The 20,874-nt window shown below is 43.0% G+C and overlaps 1 protein-coding gene across 2 annotated transcripts in view; it reads right to left on the bottom strand.

The window, feature by feature from the left end:
* Window positions 1-718: 718 nt before the first annotated feature.
* RNF152 (ring finger protein 152) overlaps window positions 719-20,874 on the bottom strand; it is an 80,362-nt gene continuing 60,206 nt past the window's right edge. For both annotated transcript variants that reach the window (XM_036378670.2, XM_054516684.1), the window contains one exon: window positions 719-5,594. In XM_036378670.2, coding sequence (XP_036234563.1) covers window positions 4,795-5,406 — 612 coding nt within the window. In that variant the 5' untranslated portion in view covers window positions 5,407-5,594 and the 3' untranslated portion in view covers window positions 719-4,794. The remainder of the gene's footprint in view (window positions 5,595-20,874) is intronic.

Genomic DNA, 20,874 nt, shown 5'->3' with positions numbered 1-20,874 from the left:
TAACATGTTCTAAATCCACTGCATTTACAGACAATCTTGTCCTACTGAAGCTCTTGCTCAAAATCTTTGCCTTCAGGGCCAGCAGATCTTTCAGCAGCCTCCCAGACATGCTGGGATTAATTTGCTGCCATGTACCTTCTTCCCTCCCTTCCCCCTCCAGCCACCCATAGAAAAGGTTTGGGAAAAACAAATCTCAGGCCATACTCTCTGTGTCATTGGTATAAGGAGGCATTTCACCCCAACACTTACTAGAGAGGTGTTCACTCAACATGTGAACATCTCCTGCAGTACTCATGCAAGCGGCTCATGCCAGTAGGCCCCATTCCCTGGGGCTAAGTTTGGCTGTGGATGGCGGCTACAGATCCATTCTCATGAGTGGGAGAAAGCAGCATCCTCTGCTCCCTGGCATTGTGAAAAGATCCAGAGAACACAGGCTTGGCTCAATTTACATGACAGACTGGTGCCTAGAGCTTTTGCTTCTGGGACATCTACAGAAGAGTTCAGACCATGTAGTAATTGTGTGGTTTTGGTTCAGCCCTGCTGTGAATGTAACAAAATCAGTGTGTAATATTGACCATCCTTACTCTAGAAAATCACGTGCACTATCAAAAAAAGCAGGATGCCTATAGCTCCAGCAATCATGTGACTGGAAAGGCAAGAGGGAACCAGTGTACCAGTAAGCACAATGCAGGCTTAAGTGAAGGCCAGCAATCCCTCATTTCTATAAGCAACGCATTTACTTAAAATTTTTTATTTTATTAAAACAGAAAAAAAGTTTTGTGGCTTAGTAGTCATTAGCTATAATTCTAATTAAAACTTGAATGCCCTTTCACTATTTACCACAACCCATACTTTACACATTGCCTTTAAACACTGAGTGATGAATTTCAGCCACTCTCTCATAAAATATGGAGCAATTCTGCCGAATTCCCTTCCACACTCTTCATTTGATGGCAAAATAACAGAGGAACCATAATTCAATTGCTATCATTCTTTTCCCGCTAACGTTTTATTCAGAATGAGCTTCTTAGTAAAGATGAAACTTTGGACTCATGACTGCTCCATGTTTACAAAACATACAGGCTCCTTTACATCGTGGTTAAGCATGAACAATCACTGAACACACAATTTCCTAAAAAAATCCCGCATACCAAAATTGCATATTTTGAATTTTTAAAATTCACTAAACAAAATTTCACAGAGTGAACCCTAAAGTCTGTTTGCCAGCAAAGCACAAGCCAACAATGGAAGTTGGGACCATCCAGGAAAAAAACTGAAACTGGACCCCAACACACAACCTTTCCTATTAAACAAGCAAATAAATACACATTCATACAGAGTAATGTGCTTTAAAAATGCAGGTGCTTGAATAATTACCCACACATTTTAGCATAAGTTTTGGTTTCTCAAACAGAACTGAGTCACAGTAAGCTTCTGTCTTTTTGGTGGAACTGGGCAGTGACTTCTTACTGGACACCAGAGAACAAAAGCTAACCTGGAACCTGATGATTTTGGCACAAGTCCAAATGTGTTTCTCCATAAAGGAAAGATACAAAGACAAGGCTGTTTTTTTAAAATTATAATAAAAAAAAATAGCAGTACTTTTTAATGCCAGGTATTGAACCAAGGAATGGGATAGACTGCACTGCATTTTTAAAGTAGTGTGACCATTGACATACTTGAGAAACATTTTAACACTGTACATTACAACAAACTATTCAGTTCATTTCTACACAAGTCAGCAAAAAAGCTAGGTGATCTAACATATATGACAGCTGCAAATTTAAAATTCTAGTCACCGTCTAAAGCCAGAACAAAAACTTTTCCAGAACTCCTATTTATAAAAAGGAATGAACATACACACCATGCGCGTACACGCAGGCAAAAATCTTGAGGTTTTACTTATTGCTCTTACACAAGGCTGTGAGCAGGCAAATGTCTGGATCAGAAATTAGGTCAAACATGCATTTCAGCAGGCACAAAAGTACAGGAAATTCATATTAACGAAACAATGTACTGTGTTACGTAGTACAGGATGGTATTCTGCTAATATAACACTTAACGTCATTAATTCCGGATAAACTCCAGGTCTGCCTGTTGTATAATGTGTTATGCAGTGTGGTATTTTAACCTAATTTCTGATTCCTCTTTTATTGTGCACTCTCCATATGGAGATGAAGAGGGCCTTTCTTTGCAATGTCAGAGAATCCTCGGCCTCAAGAGTTTCAGTCAGGCAGGTATGGCTGGAAGGAGGTAACGCTACCACCACTGTGTGTATCGCCAGGACCTGCTCCTTGACTGCCTCGTGGTTTTGTGCATTCACTGCTAACTCAGATAAACAAATGCAGAAGCTGGCACAAAATGCACCAGCACAGCTCTCAGAGCATCTTTCATCTCTGTCATAAGCTTCTGGTACACCCAGCAATTGCTACGGGATAAGGCAGTAGAGGGTCAAGTCCTGTGTCTGGTCAGTTCCTCAAGAGTCTTGTAAAAGGCAGGATTTTTTGTGAACTGGCTTCCTTTACACAAAAGGCAGCATAGCATGGATATCAGTAGAAATCTGGCTAGCTACTGGCAACAAGAGACAAGCACGTTCACAAGACACATTTGGGAATACCTGGTGTTCCCTACTGCAGCCACATGAAACATGCTGTGGAGAGGTGTCCATGTAATTACAATACTTGCAAGCCAGATTCAAGGCATACTGCACATGGGCCTTGCACAAAAAAGGCATTGAGTGTTTTATCTGAAGACTTTTTTTTTTCCTGTGCTATGCATACATATGACAGTAGATAAAAATCAGCACAATGGTTCCTCTCCATACATGAACAAACACACATCAGCACAACTAAGCACCCTATATTCCATTCTTCCCTTAATGGAAATCAAGGAAGAAAATGGTGGTTTAGAAACAGGGAGGGAAAGAAATCCAGCATGAAATCACAGCATGAAGTCAGAGGTATTTTTCTGACAGGAGTGTGAGCTGAGAATGTTTATTGTGAACCAGCAACTGGATTTTGTGACAAAACCAGAAAACCAAGGATGACTATGCAGCCAACTTGGGCACTGCATAGTCAAAACTATGTTATAATATGGCATTCAGCAATCTCCGAGAATTAGAAAGAACAGTAGGTAGACAAAAGAGGACACAGATCAGGGAAGTTACATCTTGTAATCACAAAAAGAAGCAGTGCAAATCAACAGATTTTTCTGTCTTTTAAAGGTCTGCCACGTGCCCCTTGATCCAATCCCTAAATCTCATGTAAGTTTCAGCAATCAGACTTGCCAAATACCCAAATTCACACTGGGCTCTATTTTACTTATGAGCAGTACTACTAAAGCTAGTGGGACTGCTTAGAGCAAGGTGCTACTGCAGTGAACATTCAGAAATTTGGCTCTTCCCAAGAAGTGAACTGCAAATGACTGGGGTTTCATGACAGTCACAGGAGACTGTCATGAAAGGGAGGAGGGACACTTACTGTGTTTGTTTTTCAAATCTGTCCTTATGAAATCATTAACACTACTAAGACTGAAACATGGGAAGAGGCTCTGTTAAGCTCACCCAGACATTCTGACACCAGGACAGTCACAGCAGTTTAGGAGGGGTGGCCCATCTAGTAAGAGGTTAGGCTGGCCTGGATTCTTCTCTGAGATGCATCACTGCCTCTTACTAGATGACTGTGTACAACAGTCCTTGGTCTCAGTTCCAGTGGTGAAGCTTTCTTAGAGCAACACCTCTGTCACACCACCCATTAGTGCACAGTTGCAACGCCTAGGAAAGAGGGAGGCAAAATAGATCTAGTTTCTTCATAAACAAGTAAGTAAACCTAACCTGCAGAAAAAGAAAATTAAGAGCAATATGTTATCACATCCTCGCAGGAGTCCCAGGACTTCTCATGACCCATTTCTTCACCTGGCTATGAAGGCCAGGTCATCAGGAAGTCTGCAGCCAGACTGGAGGTATAACAGCATGTCCAATGTTTACCATGCAAAGCTATCCTTCCCATAAAGCCAGTGAGGCAGAACTGTTTTGACTGCACTTTTTAGGTATCCTTTCTAGTCCACTTTGAATCCCTTCCTGAAAGCGCCTTCAAATAAAAGATGCTGGAAGTACCACTTTTCTGTAGTTGAAAAAAATGGGGAAAAACAGAGGTGAAAAACAGAGGCAAAAAACAGACACCAAGGAAGGAAATAACTGCTTGTAAAATGCTACCTTTTAAAAACTATTATACAACTCCCTAACTTGGTTTAATTAATGCGCCATTTAAAACATATAAAATACTTTACCAGCTACATGATTTCTCTGTTTTATGAATCTCCCTCCCTCCCCTCATTAAAAAATAATGCATGTGTGGACTGGTATTGAACAGCTCGTACAGTTGTACGCCAGTTCTCATTTAATTCTATGTGGAGCAGTTTTGATTTTAATACACTGTGTTTAAAGAAGAGCCCGTACTGTGTACTTCACAGTATAACCAGCTACATGGAGGTCTTTAATCTTGTAACACAATAAAAAAAGATCACTGTGAAGTTGCAGTCCCTTTGATAAATGGTTGAGGTGACACATGCAGTCCTCCTCAGTGCCACTGCCGCCAGACACGGGATGTGATTTTCTCCGCGGGCTGCCAACAGGCCTGATGTCACCCCTCCGGGGGCCACAGTCAGGCGGGCACCGCTGCCCAGGTGCACAGCGTCCTGCAGTCACTGGGGAAAGCTGCACGGAATTGTCTTGCTCAATACCACCACCACTGACCCGACCCAACCTGACCCCGGGGGAGCACAGCCCCTGCCACCTCAGCCGCAGGAGATCACCGTGAAGCGCTTGGAAATGCACGACATGTTGTGGAGGACGATGCCCAGGAGGAAGACCAGGACACAGGCCACCAGGATCACAGTGCACACCCCCGACCAGGTGGAGCTTTTCACAGCGCCTCTCCGGTCCGGCTCCTCCGCTCCCGCCTCGGCGGGAAGGCCGCCCTGCAGCGGCTGCTGCTCCGCGGGGATCGTCACCACCGTCAGGGACTTCTGCTGGCTGCCGGGCAGGAGACGGCAGCCAATGTCTCCCGGCAGCAGCGCCCGCTCCTTGGAGAGAGGCAAGGGTAGCATGTAGCACCCATTGCTGGGCAGTTTGATGAAGACAGGGGTGTGCTCCGAGGTGTGGGGGATGGCAATGACGGCGATCACCTCGGGGTCATCGGGCAGCTGTGACACAGAGTACCCCGGAGGCAGCTTGGTGATCCCACGGCACCAGGGGCAGCGCAGGTCCTTCTGGCTGGTCCTCATCTGCTGCAGGCACACGGAGCAGCAGGTGTGCTTGCAGTCCAGCAGCTTGGGCCGCCGGCGGGGGCTGTAGTAGTTGAAGCAAATCTGGCACTCCAGCAGAGAGTCCTGGGATAAGGTCTCCATGACAGCCGGTGCAGGGAAGCACAGCAGGCCTTATGGTGAGCCCTGACACCTCAAGGCAAGGGGTAGGAGCCTTCCCACCACTTCTCCTCAGGGCAGCACCCGCCTTCCCAACGCTGCTTTCCTCAGAGCAGCACTAGGTAGCAGCTACGGAGAGCACAGGAAAACCTCCGGCCTGGAACTTTCGGCACCTGAGAAAACAGAAGAACATGAAAAGAACTGGTTATTCACAGGAGCCTGTGGGAACAGAAGGGTCCAGCCAAAGGAGAATGAAAACCAGAACTGATTTTGTTGTCTGATGGGAGAAACAAATTTGTTATCCTTCGCTAGAAAGCATCTTCCCACCACGTTCACCAAACAGCCCAGTGGTAAAACTTCCAGTCAGTCATCAGTACAATCACTAGGTCTCTTACTGGGGTTTTTCCTCCTAATTTTCGCAGCAATCAAACCCCCATCACAGTCCACCACTCACAGTTATATTTTTGCCCATAACAGAAGTGGCTGTATAGTTCACTAGCCAGGTCCCACAGCAACAAGCTCCTGTCATACTTTCAGCACTTTTCAGCCCTTCCCTGCACCAAAACAATTGTTCTCATTTAATCCTTTAAATCCCTGAGGATTTTGAGCTATTTGGCTCAACTGCTAAGTCTGCATGAAAGGTAGGGGAAAGAAAAAGTATGTTTAAATGGAAGCATTTCTACAGGCTCCTGAACCTGTACCTGTGCATGAATGAGCAACCAAGCAACTATACTGCAACACCTACATTTGCACATAATGAAAAGGAATGGTATCATTTTCAGTCAAATTAACTGTTTGCTCAGTTACACAAGCAGTTTGTTGAACATGGCCCTCTGACACATAGACCTTTTCACTAATGAAAACCTCACCCAAGACAAAAGGCTCTGTTTAGACCCAGGACCACTGAACACCACAAAGAAAAGAAATAAAACAGAATAATAACAGAAAGAAAGATAATACATTGAATTAAAAGCAAATTGTTACTGATCTTGTTCTAAATCCTTATAAAGGGATTCCCTTTACAATTCCCATTTTCTCACTTATTACTTACATCTTTTTCAAGAAGAAGGCATCTGGGTTTACCTGCAGTGCATAGTTCAGCTTTGTTTGATTTTGGTCACTCCAACACAATTAACATGAAGGGGTGACAGTTTTACATTTTACACTTACTTCCTTCCTGTGTTTGAGGAAGTATTAGCCTGAATTTGCTTCCAGAGAATAAAGAAAACCCAAAATATCTGCAGGATGACCTCTGATATTCTCTTATTGCAATGTTATTTCCAAACTAGAGTTAACACCCAAGAACCACAGCTTTCAGAGGACTTCTTCCTTTCTATACAATAACTTCTTGCTCTCCTCTCTAGATTATAGCAACTAGATTGCAACATATTAATCAATGGGTTATATCAGAAAGACAAATACTGTAGTTTAAGAAGAGAAGGCAGGCATAGACATGGGATTTGCAACCCAGGACAGTGCTCTGGACCTCACTGTCCTGTACCCTGCTTCTGGCAGTTACCAGTATTTGAATAGGGAAAACAAAATTCACGTCATCTCTTCAGATGCTGATGACTGGTCTCACCGACATTGGCAGAACTGCCCCTGCTTGCAGATTTTGTAACAGCAATGGATTTTGGCTCACAAGATGCTTCAACAAACACGCAATGATAATCCTGACTTGGGAGGGAGCGGGGGGCAGTCGGAAGGCAGGAGCTCCTGAAACACGTAAAATGGCTGCAGGGGGAACTGGCACACCCTGTCCACCAACACTTTTGGGATGCTTTATCTTAATGTGGCACAGAGGCCACTGCTGAGAGAGACCCCCACCATTATGAAGCCCATGGGACAGCAGCTCCACACCAGCACCATGCTACACAAAGGGACCAAAAGATACTCTGTGTGCTGGGGAGCTGAACACTGCTGCAGAAGGGGCTACACATCTGTGTGCAGGCCACGCTGAGAGAAAGTGGAAGAAAATGAGGAGAGGTTTTATCTTCCTTATTTCCTTATCCATTCCTATCTCCATATCCCTATGGTACAGGCACACACAAAGGAAGACTATCAAGAAAGGAGCTGACATGATAACAGACTAGCATACAGCTGAAAGAGAAAAATGGAAGAGAGATATCCATGATGCTGGGCAATTTCTGGCTGATAAAAAAATATTAAGAGACAACAGCCAGAATAGAAATTAGTTACAGAAACTCAGAAAAGAATCAATGAAGCCACCAGATCCAGTTTTCAGCCACAAGCAACTCAGCAGATTTCCATTTTGCACAGAAGTATCCATACAAATCTGCAGTTACAGACCACCCAAATCAAAGTCGAGCTCAGACAGCACAAGACACAACTCTTACCTGCTTTATCTGCCAATCTATCAAAAAAGCCTCAGGTATAACAATACTGCAGTATTACAAGAAAAAATCCCAATGCCTAGAAATTCAGAAATTAAGGCTTATCATAAAATCATAGAAGAGACTCAAACATCATCTGGTTCCAACACCCCTGCTGTGGGCAAGGACACCTTTCACTAGACCAGGTTGTCAGAGCCCCATCCAGCCTGGTCTTGAACACTTCCAGGGATGAGGCAGCAGCCACACTTACTCTGTACAACCTGTTCAGTGCCTCACCACCCTCACAGTGCAACCCAAACCTACTCTCGCACGACTACTCTGCCCAAGGACAGAGTGGAAGTACTGCTTCTGCAGATGTAAATCAGTCTATCTGCAAGGTCAGGAATGGGCTTGCCACCTACATGACAAAAACTGCTCATATTTTCCCAAAACATCTCAAATCATAATCAGAGGTGTGGATCAGCAGTAATGACCAGTAAGTAGAGAGGTTAGTATGATTCCCTCAGAACATAACTAAAGACAAGTTAAAGAGTAGCCACAGCCATCTAACCCCTTGACCTTTGCTGACATTGCCTTGTTCAAAGGTTGGACGTGCAGCTTCACAGGTGCAATGCAACCTGTTCCAACCATACAACTCTCTTGCACTCTGCCACAGCTCAGTTTCAGGATAAAAGAAAGTCAAGCCATCATCTAGAAGAAAAATCTGTTTGAAAAAAATTTGCACTACATACCTAAGAAGGAAAAATCCATGGGAGCTCTCAGTACTCTTCTACCACTTCACTTTAATAACTATGCCAAGAGGAGCAGGTTTCCTCTTGGACAGGAGACCAAGCTCTTTAGCTTGTGCCCAATGCACCCTGACACCAACTGAAGGTACTGAGCTGCCACAGGTGAACAGCTCATTCAAAGCTTACTCAGACTGGACTCTTCTCTGTGCTTTAAGCACAAAGACAGACAGGCAGCCAGGACTGCACATGAGGGCACAGCTGACATCAAGTATCAGCCAAAACCACTGTTGTGCCATTTGCTCTCATCACACAGTGACACACAAGGTGGACAAGGGGAGTGTTGACAGAAGAAAACAGAGTGGGGAGAAAAAGCAGTAAACACTGTCAGGGATATCCACAGGTCCCTGCAAAAGTGATAGTACATGTATATGTGTGAATAGGGCCACATGTGGAATGGGGACTGGGGACTATGACAGTGAAACCACAGACACAGAAGCAATAGCAGCTACAAGCAGTGACTGCCTGGCACAAACCTGACAGCCCTGGAAGCTCTTCAGGGCTGAGATCTAAGCTATAACACAAGTAATAACTAACTGGAAATGAAAATCCACAAGATCCAAAACTCATGTGTCAGAAAGGTGCAGCAGAAGCAAAGGCAGCAAGAGAGATAGGCCATGAAAAGAAGCCTCTCTCCCTGTCCTGCATTCTCTTTCCTTTTCATTACATCTACTCAATATCCACAAGGTTGCAAGTGGCTGGCAAGGAGAGGAATTCGCAAGCAGTTACAGAGACCCACGGAGAAACCTGCAAAGCTGATGGCCTCTGCAGCAGCCAGGTAGCTGAGAACATGGCACAAAGGTCCTCCTTGCAGATCTGGGCTGCCCTTTGCACAAGCCATGAGTTTTTCAAATTATATGACTCAATACCAGTAAAGCCCTGAAGATTAAAGCAAGTATTTCAGCTGTTAGTCATGCTATCTGTTCTGCCAGTACCTCACTGGAGACCACAGCAATGACCCAAGTTCTCTCTGGGTGAGCAGGAGGCCAGGAATACCAAGGCATCAGCTTCCTATTCCTGAAAAAGCAGAAGGGGCATTTGTTGCTCTTACTATTGACACCTTCCCACACAATGTGGGGAGGTGCTGTGGGAGGTGAATAGATGAAGGTTGCTGTAGCTGTGACAGTGAGAGGAAGAAAGCACAAGTTTGCTCTGCACAAATGCTAGCTACAAACTGGCCAGGTCACAAAAGACAGCTATTTTTGGAACCAGTGTGAAGCAAGACACTGTGAACACCCAAGCCCAGAGCTGTACATAAAGTCAGAGAACACAGTAATTAATGGCAAATCCTTGCCTAGCAACACAGTATTTTTCCTATGTAAGGATAGCCCCTGTGATATTAAGCAATGGAAACCATAGCCTTGAAGGGGTGATGCCTTCACTGAAGGACTCAGAACTACCTTAAGACATATTTCCTAACTTACTAGGCTTCCAAAATTTTATTAACTTAAAAACCCCAAGAATATACTTCAGTGATGCCTGTGGAATCCAATACAATTCACAGATGACTGAACATCATATAACATTTTAAAAAGCTGGCTCGGGGCATGCTGATGTAGTTAACTGATCACTGAGAGAAAGCCTCAAAAACTTTGCACAGGCTTACAGATGGATTTAGGCAGTCTACTTGCCGTACAGCAAGGTTGTAACAGAATTTCAGCAAGGCAGTGCATCGACCATACTTCACCTTTACCAAGAAAGGTTCATTATGTAAACTCCCCAAACACATTAACAATTCTTTGGCTGTATTACTGAGTATGTATGATTTATGAAGAAGAAAGAATCATTCGTTTCAGGTGCCCTTAGGCTGTAAAGGAGATGGGGTGAGGAGGGAGTGCTGTTCTCAATAGGAGAACTAATTGCAAGAATCATGTGCCCAGAGATACGGAAGGAAATGTGTGCTACAGCCGCCTCCAAAAAGATTATTGGAAGCATTTCTGCTACAAAAATTCAGCATCAGTGAACGTTTTTCACAAATTCACATTTAGACAAAACGCACTTGGGCTAACTGCAAATGCCTGGGATGTACTACCTGATTTCCCCTGAATATCCTTCACTAAATGATCTTATTTATTTTTAGGCTGTTCTGTAGCACTAATTACCATAGTAACTGAGAACAATTAATTTATTCATCACACAACCCTTGTTAAGAGACAAGTATTATCATCATTATATTCTTTCATCATCTAAGAAAAGAAGCACTTAGAGACAAAGTCGTTGGTCCAAGGTCATGCAAGCACCACCCAATTGCCTCAAGTTCCAGTACAATTTCATCACAACTCTACTTCTCACCTCACGAGCCACAGGGCAGAGTTGACAGATTCTTTTGTGCAATAAAGCTCAGAAACTTACACATTTTTCCCCACCTCCTTCAGCTGGCAGCATCCCCATGGTGAGCCTGGGATTTGGGGGGGCTTTCATTAAACATATCAGCTTTTTCACATATAATGAAATACATGAGAGCCTGAGCCCCAGAAGCTACCTATCTACACTGGCACAGTTCATCTACCATGCAGATTACAACTGAGAAACTATATGCATTTTGAGGGACGTAAAGCTAACAATAAAACAACAAAGTAAATCCAGTCTTCTCTCCAGAATTACCTGTTCTCCAGGAACCTTCCTGTAAACCAGGCGGCTTCGCAGTTGCACAGAAATATTGCAGAAGTATTTTAATTTAGTCAAAGCCTCAGCCAGTGCAAGCTGTCACTGCTCCTTTAGTTTTAGTCCAGCCATTGCCAAGATGAGCATCTTGGTATACAGTCCTGGGTGCATAAAGCCACAAAAAATAAAGCTGAGTGAAACTGTGACACATGAATCTGTAATATTCTATGAATCAGCACCAGGAGATCCATGCTGATGGCAACAGAACCTGCTGTGGATGATCCCAACATCAGACAGAACACCAGTTTGTCTGGCCTCTCAGGCAGCTGAGAAATCAGTGGTGGATCACAAAAAAGGAGCCTAGTTGCAAGGTATCATTCCACAGCATTTACCTTAGAAATTGTCACCAGCCAGCCCTAAGAAGAGGAGACAGAGGCAGAAAGGTCACCTACAGGAGCGTAATGAGATACAGACATTTATGGGTTTGGAGCAAAAACAGATCAGGTGAAAACACCAGCCTTTGGTGTTTAGAGAAAACAGAGAGAGACTCACATGCTGCTCTGTGTTCCATCTCACATCACCAGCTGTGCTGCTCCCTCTTTTTATCTGCAAACTTTGACACGTCCACATTCCCTGCCTCCAAAGACCTTATTTTGGTCAAATATGACCAGGATAAGCTGCACTTTGTTCCAACAGCAAACACTACTAATCACCTGCAACATGCCAGGTCAGCAAACATTTCATCGTGCTCAGGCAGAACAGTACAGCTGTTCTGTATGATATGCTCATCAGACAGTTTCACATGAGGCACTTTACAAGTGAAAAACATTATCTGAAATTAAAATATTCCACAGAAATATGCCCATTTCAGACAGGCAGAGACAGAGAGTGGACAGCTTTACTGGCTCTCAGCAGCCCTCTGTGCAGGTGATCCTAGAGGCCAGGTGATGGGAGATGGTCTGCTCCTCACCAGCCCAACTCTGATGTCTGCAGGTTTTTGACAAGGTCAATTGTCAAGCTATGGTTCTCTAAGTCTCCTAGTCCCCCTCCATGCTGGCAGAGCACCCCCAGGTGCAGTTATGCCCTGCTAAAAGGAGTGTAGTGGTATTTCTCATCATTCCTGCTGTTTTAAGTTGCCCTTCTCTTCATGAGCAGTGCACTAAAGACCTGACTGTGGTCCTAAGACATCTCACATCTGAAAATTTTCCAGCGCAGGATATATAAAAGTTCCTTGCATTTTGCAAATAAACAGAATCTCCAGCATTCAAAGCATCCCAGGGGACGATGCTCATTTCTACAGCCCACTCTGAGCTTGCAGGGCCATTAGCACTTCCTCGGTTTTGTTGGCTGCTCTTAATTATGCCTGACTCACTTCTAAACCCCAGGATGAGAGGAATGAAAAGCCAGGTTTTTCCACTACCAAGTGAGAGATCCATTTGCCATGCAAACCAACACCTGAAGAATGGCAGTGGAAGGTGTGGTGTGAAAGGAGTTCTACCTCTCAGCCGTGAATGAAAGCAGTAGCTATTTATGACCAGGACAGAAGGAGCAAGTGGTTAGGTAGCTGGCAAGACAGATTTAGAAACTGCTTCCCAAACTTAAACTGAGGTCACAAGTTAAGTCACTGAGGCCAAAATCCCACAAAATACAGGAGGAGCTAGTGGTGCTAAACTCACACTCAGTAAGAGCTTTCAAATGCAATGTAACATCCTCTTTCTAAGGGATTTTCACTTTTGGCAATATGTCATACTACTGTGGCATTCAAACCGCTGAGAGAGGCATGAAGCACCTGATCACTTAAATTACAAATTTTACTCTCCCATTAGAGCTTTATGCTTCATCTGCCATTGATAGAATTTGCCTGATACCTAAATAGAAACTTAATTAAAAGATTCTTCCCTCCCTCCCCTGAGGATCTTGTATTAGACTTATGAAATACACCATAAAAAAATTAATTTTAAATAAAGCTCAAATGCAGACTTTTCTCACTGATACAGGTCAGTGGGTGACTGAGTCTATTAAGACACTAGTCTATAATTAGAGGAGAGTGCTACAGCTCTCCAAGGTCATTGAGTGGATTTTGATAAAACTAGGATAAAATCTACCTGCCTATGGGCCCAAACAGCAAGGAAAGGAATCAATGCTCACATGTTCATACCCTGCCTATACAATGCAAAAACTGCAAACTCAGTTTCACACTTACCTCAGGAAACAAAAGCTCTTTAAATTACAATTTTAATTGCTGTGTCTGCTCTGTGCCCCCACCTCGTACCCCCCACCATGTGCTTAACATGATTTCTGCTCTCTGCACTCATCCAGCACAGCTTCCCTGAGGACGTGAGTGTGTGACCCACCTCCACCTGGCTGCTCTCAAGGCCTGGAATGGCCTGGGGTTTGTTTTCTTCAAGTGCAGGAAGAGGTTTTTTTGCTTCAGAAAACAGGGGGGAAAGCACAACAGATCTAAAGGAGTCAAAGTAATGTGTCCTTTTACATTGAAATCGATGGAATTAAGGAATTGGAAAATATTTTGTTAAAAGCCCCACAACAATAAGTAAGGAAATTCTCTTTTTTCATCAATCATAATTGATATAATAAGGTCTGAAAGAGATTAGAAGGGCACAGGGAGGTTTGTTCCTCTTTTTTACCTTTTTTTACCTTTCTTCTGCAATCCTCTAAGCGGGCAGCACAAAGGAGTAAAGCCCCCTGTTTATCAACAGAGAAGGTAGAAAAGCTGTGCCAAAGCCAAACCACCAATTCCAGGAGTTCATCTTCACAAGAGAGGGGAAGGTTGCCAACTAATATGCCTCCTCAAGGTCAACAGCTCTGTCATTTCATAATGCAGACAAATCACGATCTTCATGAAGTTCTGGCCTCTGATAAGCGCTAGAGCTACTCCAGGTCACATCACTGGTCATTCAGGTTTGCAGATTACACCAAAAGGAACTGGAACTGATCCAAAAGCTCCTTTCTTATTGGAAACTAATCATTCACCCTGTAACATTCTGTCAGCTTGTAATATTAATACCACTCTCGCTTCCTGGATTTTGGGAACAGTCCAACTCTCACTGCAAATATGGATCACAAGCAGAGTTAGATCGAGCCTGAACTGCATAATATTGATTATTTCCTATTTCATGATTTATCTCTTTGTCTTTAGACAGTAAAATCCTCCAAAGAGATGTAGCAGGCTATACCGAATAAATAATTACTTCCAATACTTTTCCAAACCACATGTTTCTACCTGTGACTATACACTCCACAAGTTCCAGTTCTGACAAGTTATCAAGCACATGATCTGATGTTAGCCAGAGAACTAAATGGGATGACACATGCTCTTGAGGTCAGTTGCACATTTACATACTTAACACATGATCCATCAACACTACCAATACAGAACCCCAGTGCCAGAAGCTGCAGGCAGATCAAGGTAGTTTCCAAGTGCTGACACCTTTGTTTCCCCTATACCATGCCGAAAAGGTGTGATTTGAAGAAACACAATGATAACCTTCCCAAAATAGTTGCAACTAAACAAACTGGTCACACATCAACTATCCCAACCAGCTCCACACAGTCACAAAAAGCCCCCGCACCACCAGGTGAAACTGCAGATTAGCGGCGAGTCAACAAACTAACACCAGGAAAGGCTCCCGGCTCTCTCAATGCCCATGGACGTGGGCATCAGCATGCCCATGACAGAAACAAGACTCCCAAGGATGGACTTCTAGAATGAAGCCTACAACAGAGTGAGTGGATTTGCACCAAGTCTCTCCACCAGATGAATCAGGACTGTTTTCAGACAGAAGTAGTCTTGCAGCTAAAAAACGCAGCGCTCTCTCTCAAGGGCAATGATCATAACTCAGGTTAGTGCTACCACAACCATCTCTGGTGAGCTGAGATAAATTACAGCTCTGGGACACTGAGCTCAGAGCTGCTACCCCTTCTCCTGTGGCAGACACGCTGCAGTGGGGACTGGCAATTGGCTGCTCAAATGCTCAGGCATGGGAGGATGAACTATTCCTGCCCACATTCTGAGAAAGCTACTGTTGCTTTCCTTCACAGAGATGGTACTGAATTCCAAGATCCACTCCTGTAGCTGCATGAAGTTTATCAGACCTGCCAAGCTTTGTTATGTTGAATTTCATTCTTTACAGTGAGTTGAAAAGTTTAGGCCAGACATCACCCATCATACTTCTGCCAGTCAAAATCTGCTTTTGAAACATCCTGGTGTGAAAATAACGTTCATTTGGCAGCACCTAAACTAACAGTTTACAGCATTTTTGTTGTATGAAGGAGTACAAATGCTCAGAAAGGACTATGTTATTCCATAACAGAGCAAAACAATCGAAGTGAAGCAAACTGCTTTACACCTCTTAATTTTTTGCTTGGTTCTGCAGTCCTTGCAACGTAACAGCACAAACTTAGGCAAGGAAACTAACATAATGCTGCTAATGCTCAACACATCATCACAATCCTGATAGTCTGTGGCACAGTGAGTCCTAGGCTCCCAGGAGTATGGACAATCAAGTCAATATTCTGTAAAAAAGAAGGCTGCTAGTCCAGTTTATCTGAAGAAAAGCCCGAAAACATGAACTTCAGAACCCAGTCAGGTAGGACCTCTAAACTTCAGTCTCTGATTTGCAGGCCAGTCTCGTGATTTCTGCATGAGAGTTAGAGCTAACTAAAGAAAAAGTTTTGAGGTGAACAAATTCATTGGCAGTTTCAGATCAAATTATTCAAATACCTTCTCCTTCAGCAAAAATGGAAATTTCCATTAAGACGTCAGCTTAATGGAAATTCGACTTCCATTTCAATTTGACCATTTTCTTTCAGAAAAAAAATTTTAAAAGGTAATGTAAAGGGCAAACAAAGCTTTTTGTACTGACTCTGGAATAATTTTTCTTCTGATTTCGTCGAGCCAGAAGTGTCACTCACATTGCTCTACCACTGAACATGGAATGCTTAAGTCTAGTGATACACCATGACTTTTTTTTGCTTTCCTAGTTTAACAAAGGCAAATGAGATACACTGAAACTATCAGCTGAAATTATCAGCTGTAGTTTTATGAAGTGTGCTTTCAACAATTGTGATTCAGCTTTTTCGCTTGCTGGCTTAAAAATAAAACCACATGGGGCGTTTTCAACATACAAGTTACATTTCACGATGTGACCAAAAGCTGAAGAGGACTATGTGGTCAGTAGGATTGCTGGTTTTTACAAGTGTTTCTTGAAAATGATTGGAAGGATCTTACAGCAAAAAGACAGGTGGTTCACAGATTTCTTTAAAAAAAAAAGGAAACACTCATCACACTCGTCCCAATGTTCTCCAGCATACATGCCAAGATCATTAATTACTTTTGAGGTCTTTCATCAGAGAAGCCTTACCATATATTTCCAACACGTATTTCACCTTGAATTCAGTGTTCATTTCTGGTCCTCATGCTACAAGAGGAATATTGATATGTGTCCAGGGACAGGCAGCAGAGCTGGTGATGGGTCTGGAGCACAAGTCTGATGAGAAGCATCTGAGGGAGCTGGGGGTGTCAAGCATGGAGAGAAAGAGGCTCAGGGGAGACCTTATCACTCTCTAAAATTGCCTGAAAGGAGGGTGTGGTGAGGTGGAGGTTGGGCTCTCATCCCAGGTAACAAGCGACAGAACAAGAGGAAATGGCCCCAGGTTGCACCAGAAGAGGCTTAGATTATATGTTAGAAAAAAATTATTCACTAAAAGGATTGTCAAGCATTTAAACAAGCTGCCCAGGGAAGTGGTGGAGTGACTGTGCCTGGAGGTATTTAAAAGATGTGGAAATCTGGCACCTGGGGACATGGTTTAGTGGTGAACACAACAATGCTGAGTTAATGGTTGGACTCAATGATCTTAAAGGCTTCTTCCAACCTAAACAATTCTGTGATTCTATTCCATGCAACATCACACTGAATAGCAGTTAGGAACCAAGGAGGTGCCTTAGGGACAGCTCACTAAAGGGAAAAGGAAAAAGTCTAGAGAGTATTGCACTGGATGTGATTATCTCAGACATGGTATGAATACACACAGCGTTATGCATATCTGCAAGATCTGACCATTTTCTACTCAATTGAGTTCTTTACCTAATTTCTGTCACAGCGTTGTATCTGTGTCTTACAGTGGCACACTGAACATCGGCAATGCCAATGCACAAAACGAAACTGATGCTAAAGGCACCACACTGACAACACCCATTGAGGCTCTGACCCACAGATGCAAAATTAGTGTTAAAAAACAGAATCAAAACCTGCCTCTTTTATACTGCCAAAACAAGTTCTTGAGTGGGATGAAAAAAAAATTCAGCTCTGGACCAAGATCTGCTTTGTGACACAAACTACAATATCTCTTGCTTTACAGCCAAAAGGTTTTCAGAATTACTTTACTGACATAATTTTTACTTTTTAGAGCTGAGTCAGTGTTTTCTTAACTTTTGCCTAAGTGCCTTCACTGTCAGGTGTCTTTCAATAGAATGGTTACTGCTTTGAGGTTTTTTTTGCCAACCACAGAAATGATCCAAACATTTTACTAAAGCAAGCCATAAATTTTAAAAAATGCTTCATATTTTGCCAAATAACAGCATGGATTGGAAAAATCATTTTCTATTTTTTAAACCACTCCTTCACACTGTGCTGTCTATTTTTTAAGCCATGAAACTTCTGCCAGTTTCTTTCATGCCAAGTTTGCAGAACACCTGCCAGAGTGTGTTCTTTGCCAATAAACAGGATCTGTGAGTACCACGATGATCAAAAAAATAATGTAAAGATCAATACAAATAATTAGTACTGTTATTCTTATTATTAACATTCATGCTTTTTTGCTCTGTGTTCTCATCTTCTGGAGCAGCTGCCTCTAGAAAAGAGCAAGCAAAGAGAGAGGTGCCAGCAGGTGGCACTCCAAAATACAAACCACTAAGTACCAGGGCTCGAGGGACCAAGGAAGCCAGTTCTGCTTGGCTGTCCCACTATGCCTTTAGCACCCTTCAGGAGGATTGGTTTAGGATGATCGTCTCCACCTTCCCTCTCCCAAAGAGCAGGGAAAAGTGCTGCCAGTCACAGCTTTTGCCTTGGTGCTGGATGGGACGCACCAGCACACTGAGATGGACCTTTCTAAAAGCAAGCAAGGGCACCAGCACACCCAAAGCACTGAGGTCATTACTCACTCCCTGACCAAGGGGAGAGCTCCCACTGGGCTCCTACAGTGGCTTTCCCACCTTGTGCATGCAGAAGTGCCAGCATCTTGCTGCCTCCCACCACTCTCCTACTCCTCCCAACACAGGACAGAGCTGAAGCAATGCTGGCTTTTAGTGCTTTAAGACAGCATCACCAACAAAAACCAAACCCCAGCAATCAGGAGACCAGTTCCTCTGTGTTTATTTTTAGCTGTGCCCTACACACATAGAATAGCTACAGCACTCACCTGCACAGCTAGGAAGTGTCACTACAGATGGTTCCCCAAGGCACCAGGTGAAGACACTCACCCTGCTGTGAGCCTTCAGCCTTGCCCCAACACTCACACTCCTCCACTGCAAAGCCAGTCACACCAGCACTTCTTCCAATCAAACACTGTCAGTAAAGCCTCTATCTAAATGTCTCAGCAGCCAGAAGAAATAAATCCACCCCAAAGAGCTGTGGCCCCCCTGGTCTTTGCATCTCCCATCCAACTCTTAACAGTAATCACTTATTTTGCTCCTGCTGAAAACACTCCCAACCCTTCAATGTTCAAAATTAGGCCCTTGAAAACACTGTGCAACTTGAGGGAGATAGAAGGAGGTATCCTTAAACCCAGAAGGATTGTGCTGTTCCCTAAGAAAATGAAATTTTAAAGAAACTGTAAGACAGTTGTTTTGTCCAACTCTAGGCATCAAGCACAGCAGTCAATATTTAGAGAGGTAATGAATTGCTTCATTTGACAAAGATGCAATTTTCACATCATTCTACCCTGGAAAAATTTAGAGTTTAAAAGTACTGAAGGTTCGTACAACTGGGTGGAAAAAAAAAAAGCCCGCATTTTTATCAGAAGTCTTTATGAATTACCTAAAAACTATACAAACATGGAAAATAACCAGCCCTCTTACAATAAGCAAAGTATTTACTGCTAAAACTCTCCTTAAAGGCAAACCTGTACCATAGGATCCATCTGCTCATGTGGAAATAGCAGAAAAGATCTGTCATAAAGTAATTTCCTTTCCTCTCCTGTATATGTCAATGGATCAGTGGCATTTCCCTGCCCCCCTCCCTCCAAACTGACCCCAAATATAAATAGACAGAAAACTAGAAAAGTTTAAGGTCAAATCTGTGGATATGAACAACAAATGAAACCGAAGTAATGTGTCCTTCTTGCAGAATAGGCCCCACAATCACTGCCATGACATCCACTGTGTTTAGGGAACTCCTTTGTACTTAGAATTTCAAACTCATTTCCTCACAAGCTATAAACACCTTTTTTCTTGATGGTGCACTAGTATCAACCCAATGAAAGAGGCACAATGCAGCTCAAGGTTTATGCACTATATGCTCTGCACACAAGTTTGCTCAAAACATGTTTTTAGAGTAAGTTATCTTTAACACAGAAAGATGGGCTGACAGCATGGAAAGAAGAATGAGGCAACTGTTCATGCTTACTCTGCCTTCCTAGCTGCTATCTCACTGTGGATGTGGACCATAAAATATTCACCTGTGGGGAGACAGATTATGAAGCATAACTGTAACCCATTCACAGAGCAGCAATGAAGTGTGTAACTGATTAATACCAGAAGTATTTCCAAGTTCACAGTCACAAAGTTGTTGCTCAAAGAACTTACTTGAATCTCCTATTTCCACAGATGTCCCTGAACAGATGCATGGATGCTTTCCTCAATATCCCACCCACCTGATCAGGAAGCAGAACTAAGGGGTGATGAGGCTCCAGTACTCTCCTTGCTATTAGGTGCAATAAACCTCCACCTCTAGTGAGGAGACTGCAATTAGTGTGGACTCTCAGGAGCCTTAATGTTGCCAGGCAGCAAAAAGCAGGCAAGTGCATTGTAAGTGGGTTCAGAAAGGCACACAAAATTCTCTGACACTGACTAGTCAATAGATATGAAAAGGGTCAATCCCTTAGTAAGTTAGGTGATTCTGTGAAATTTGGAAGAAAATATCATGTATTTAATGGGGATGAGAGACCAAAGGAGAAACATTAGAATAAAAGCTTCTTGCTTGAAAGACAATAGTTTTATCCACCTATATTTTTTTTAGCTTGATTTTTGCAAATGAGCTCAGATTTTGCAAGCAGACCTTCAGGCTCCTCTAAATAAAGAACACAGGTGCAAGACACAGGTGTGAGTTGTGCAACCATAAGAATAAAGGCATATGACCTCTTTTAAGAAAAAAACTATTAAGTATTTTCATCCCTGTATATTGATCACAACCCCTCTAAAGAAAGCAGTAAAGGTCACTGAAATGCACAGGCCTTTGCTGATGGAAAAATCCTATTGTATATTGTTTAAAATGACACAAAAGAAACCAGCATGAAAGCTAGAAAATTAGACCTTTAAAGGAGTGAGCTGAGAAACTCCAACTCAGCATTATATCCTGATTTAAAAATGCACAAGTACAGGTTATGGACCTCTGTGTCCCTCTTCATTTGAAAAAGCAACAGTATTATAATTTTATTAAAGGACAAATTTGTAGATTTGTCTTCTTAAAATTGCC

Source organism: Molothrus ater, chromosome 1 (assembly GCF_012460135.2).
Source record: "Molothrus ater isolate BHLD 08-10-18 breed brown headed cowbird chromosome 1, BPBGC_Mater_1.1, whole genome shotgun sequence".
Lineage (NCBI taxonomy): Eukaryota > Metazoa > Chordata > Aves > Passeriformes > Icteridae > Molothrus > Molothrus ater.
This window is presented reverse-complemented; position numbering and strand designations above follow the sequence as displayed.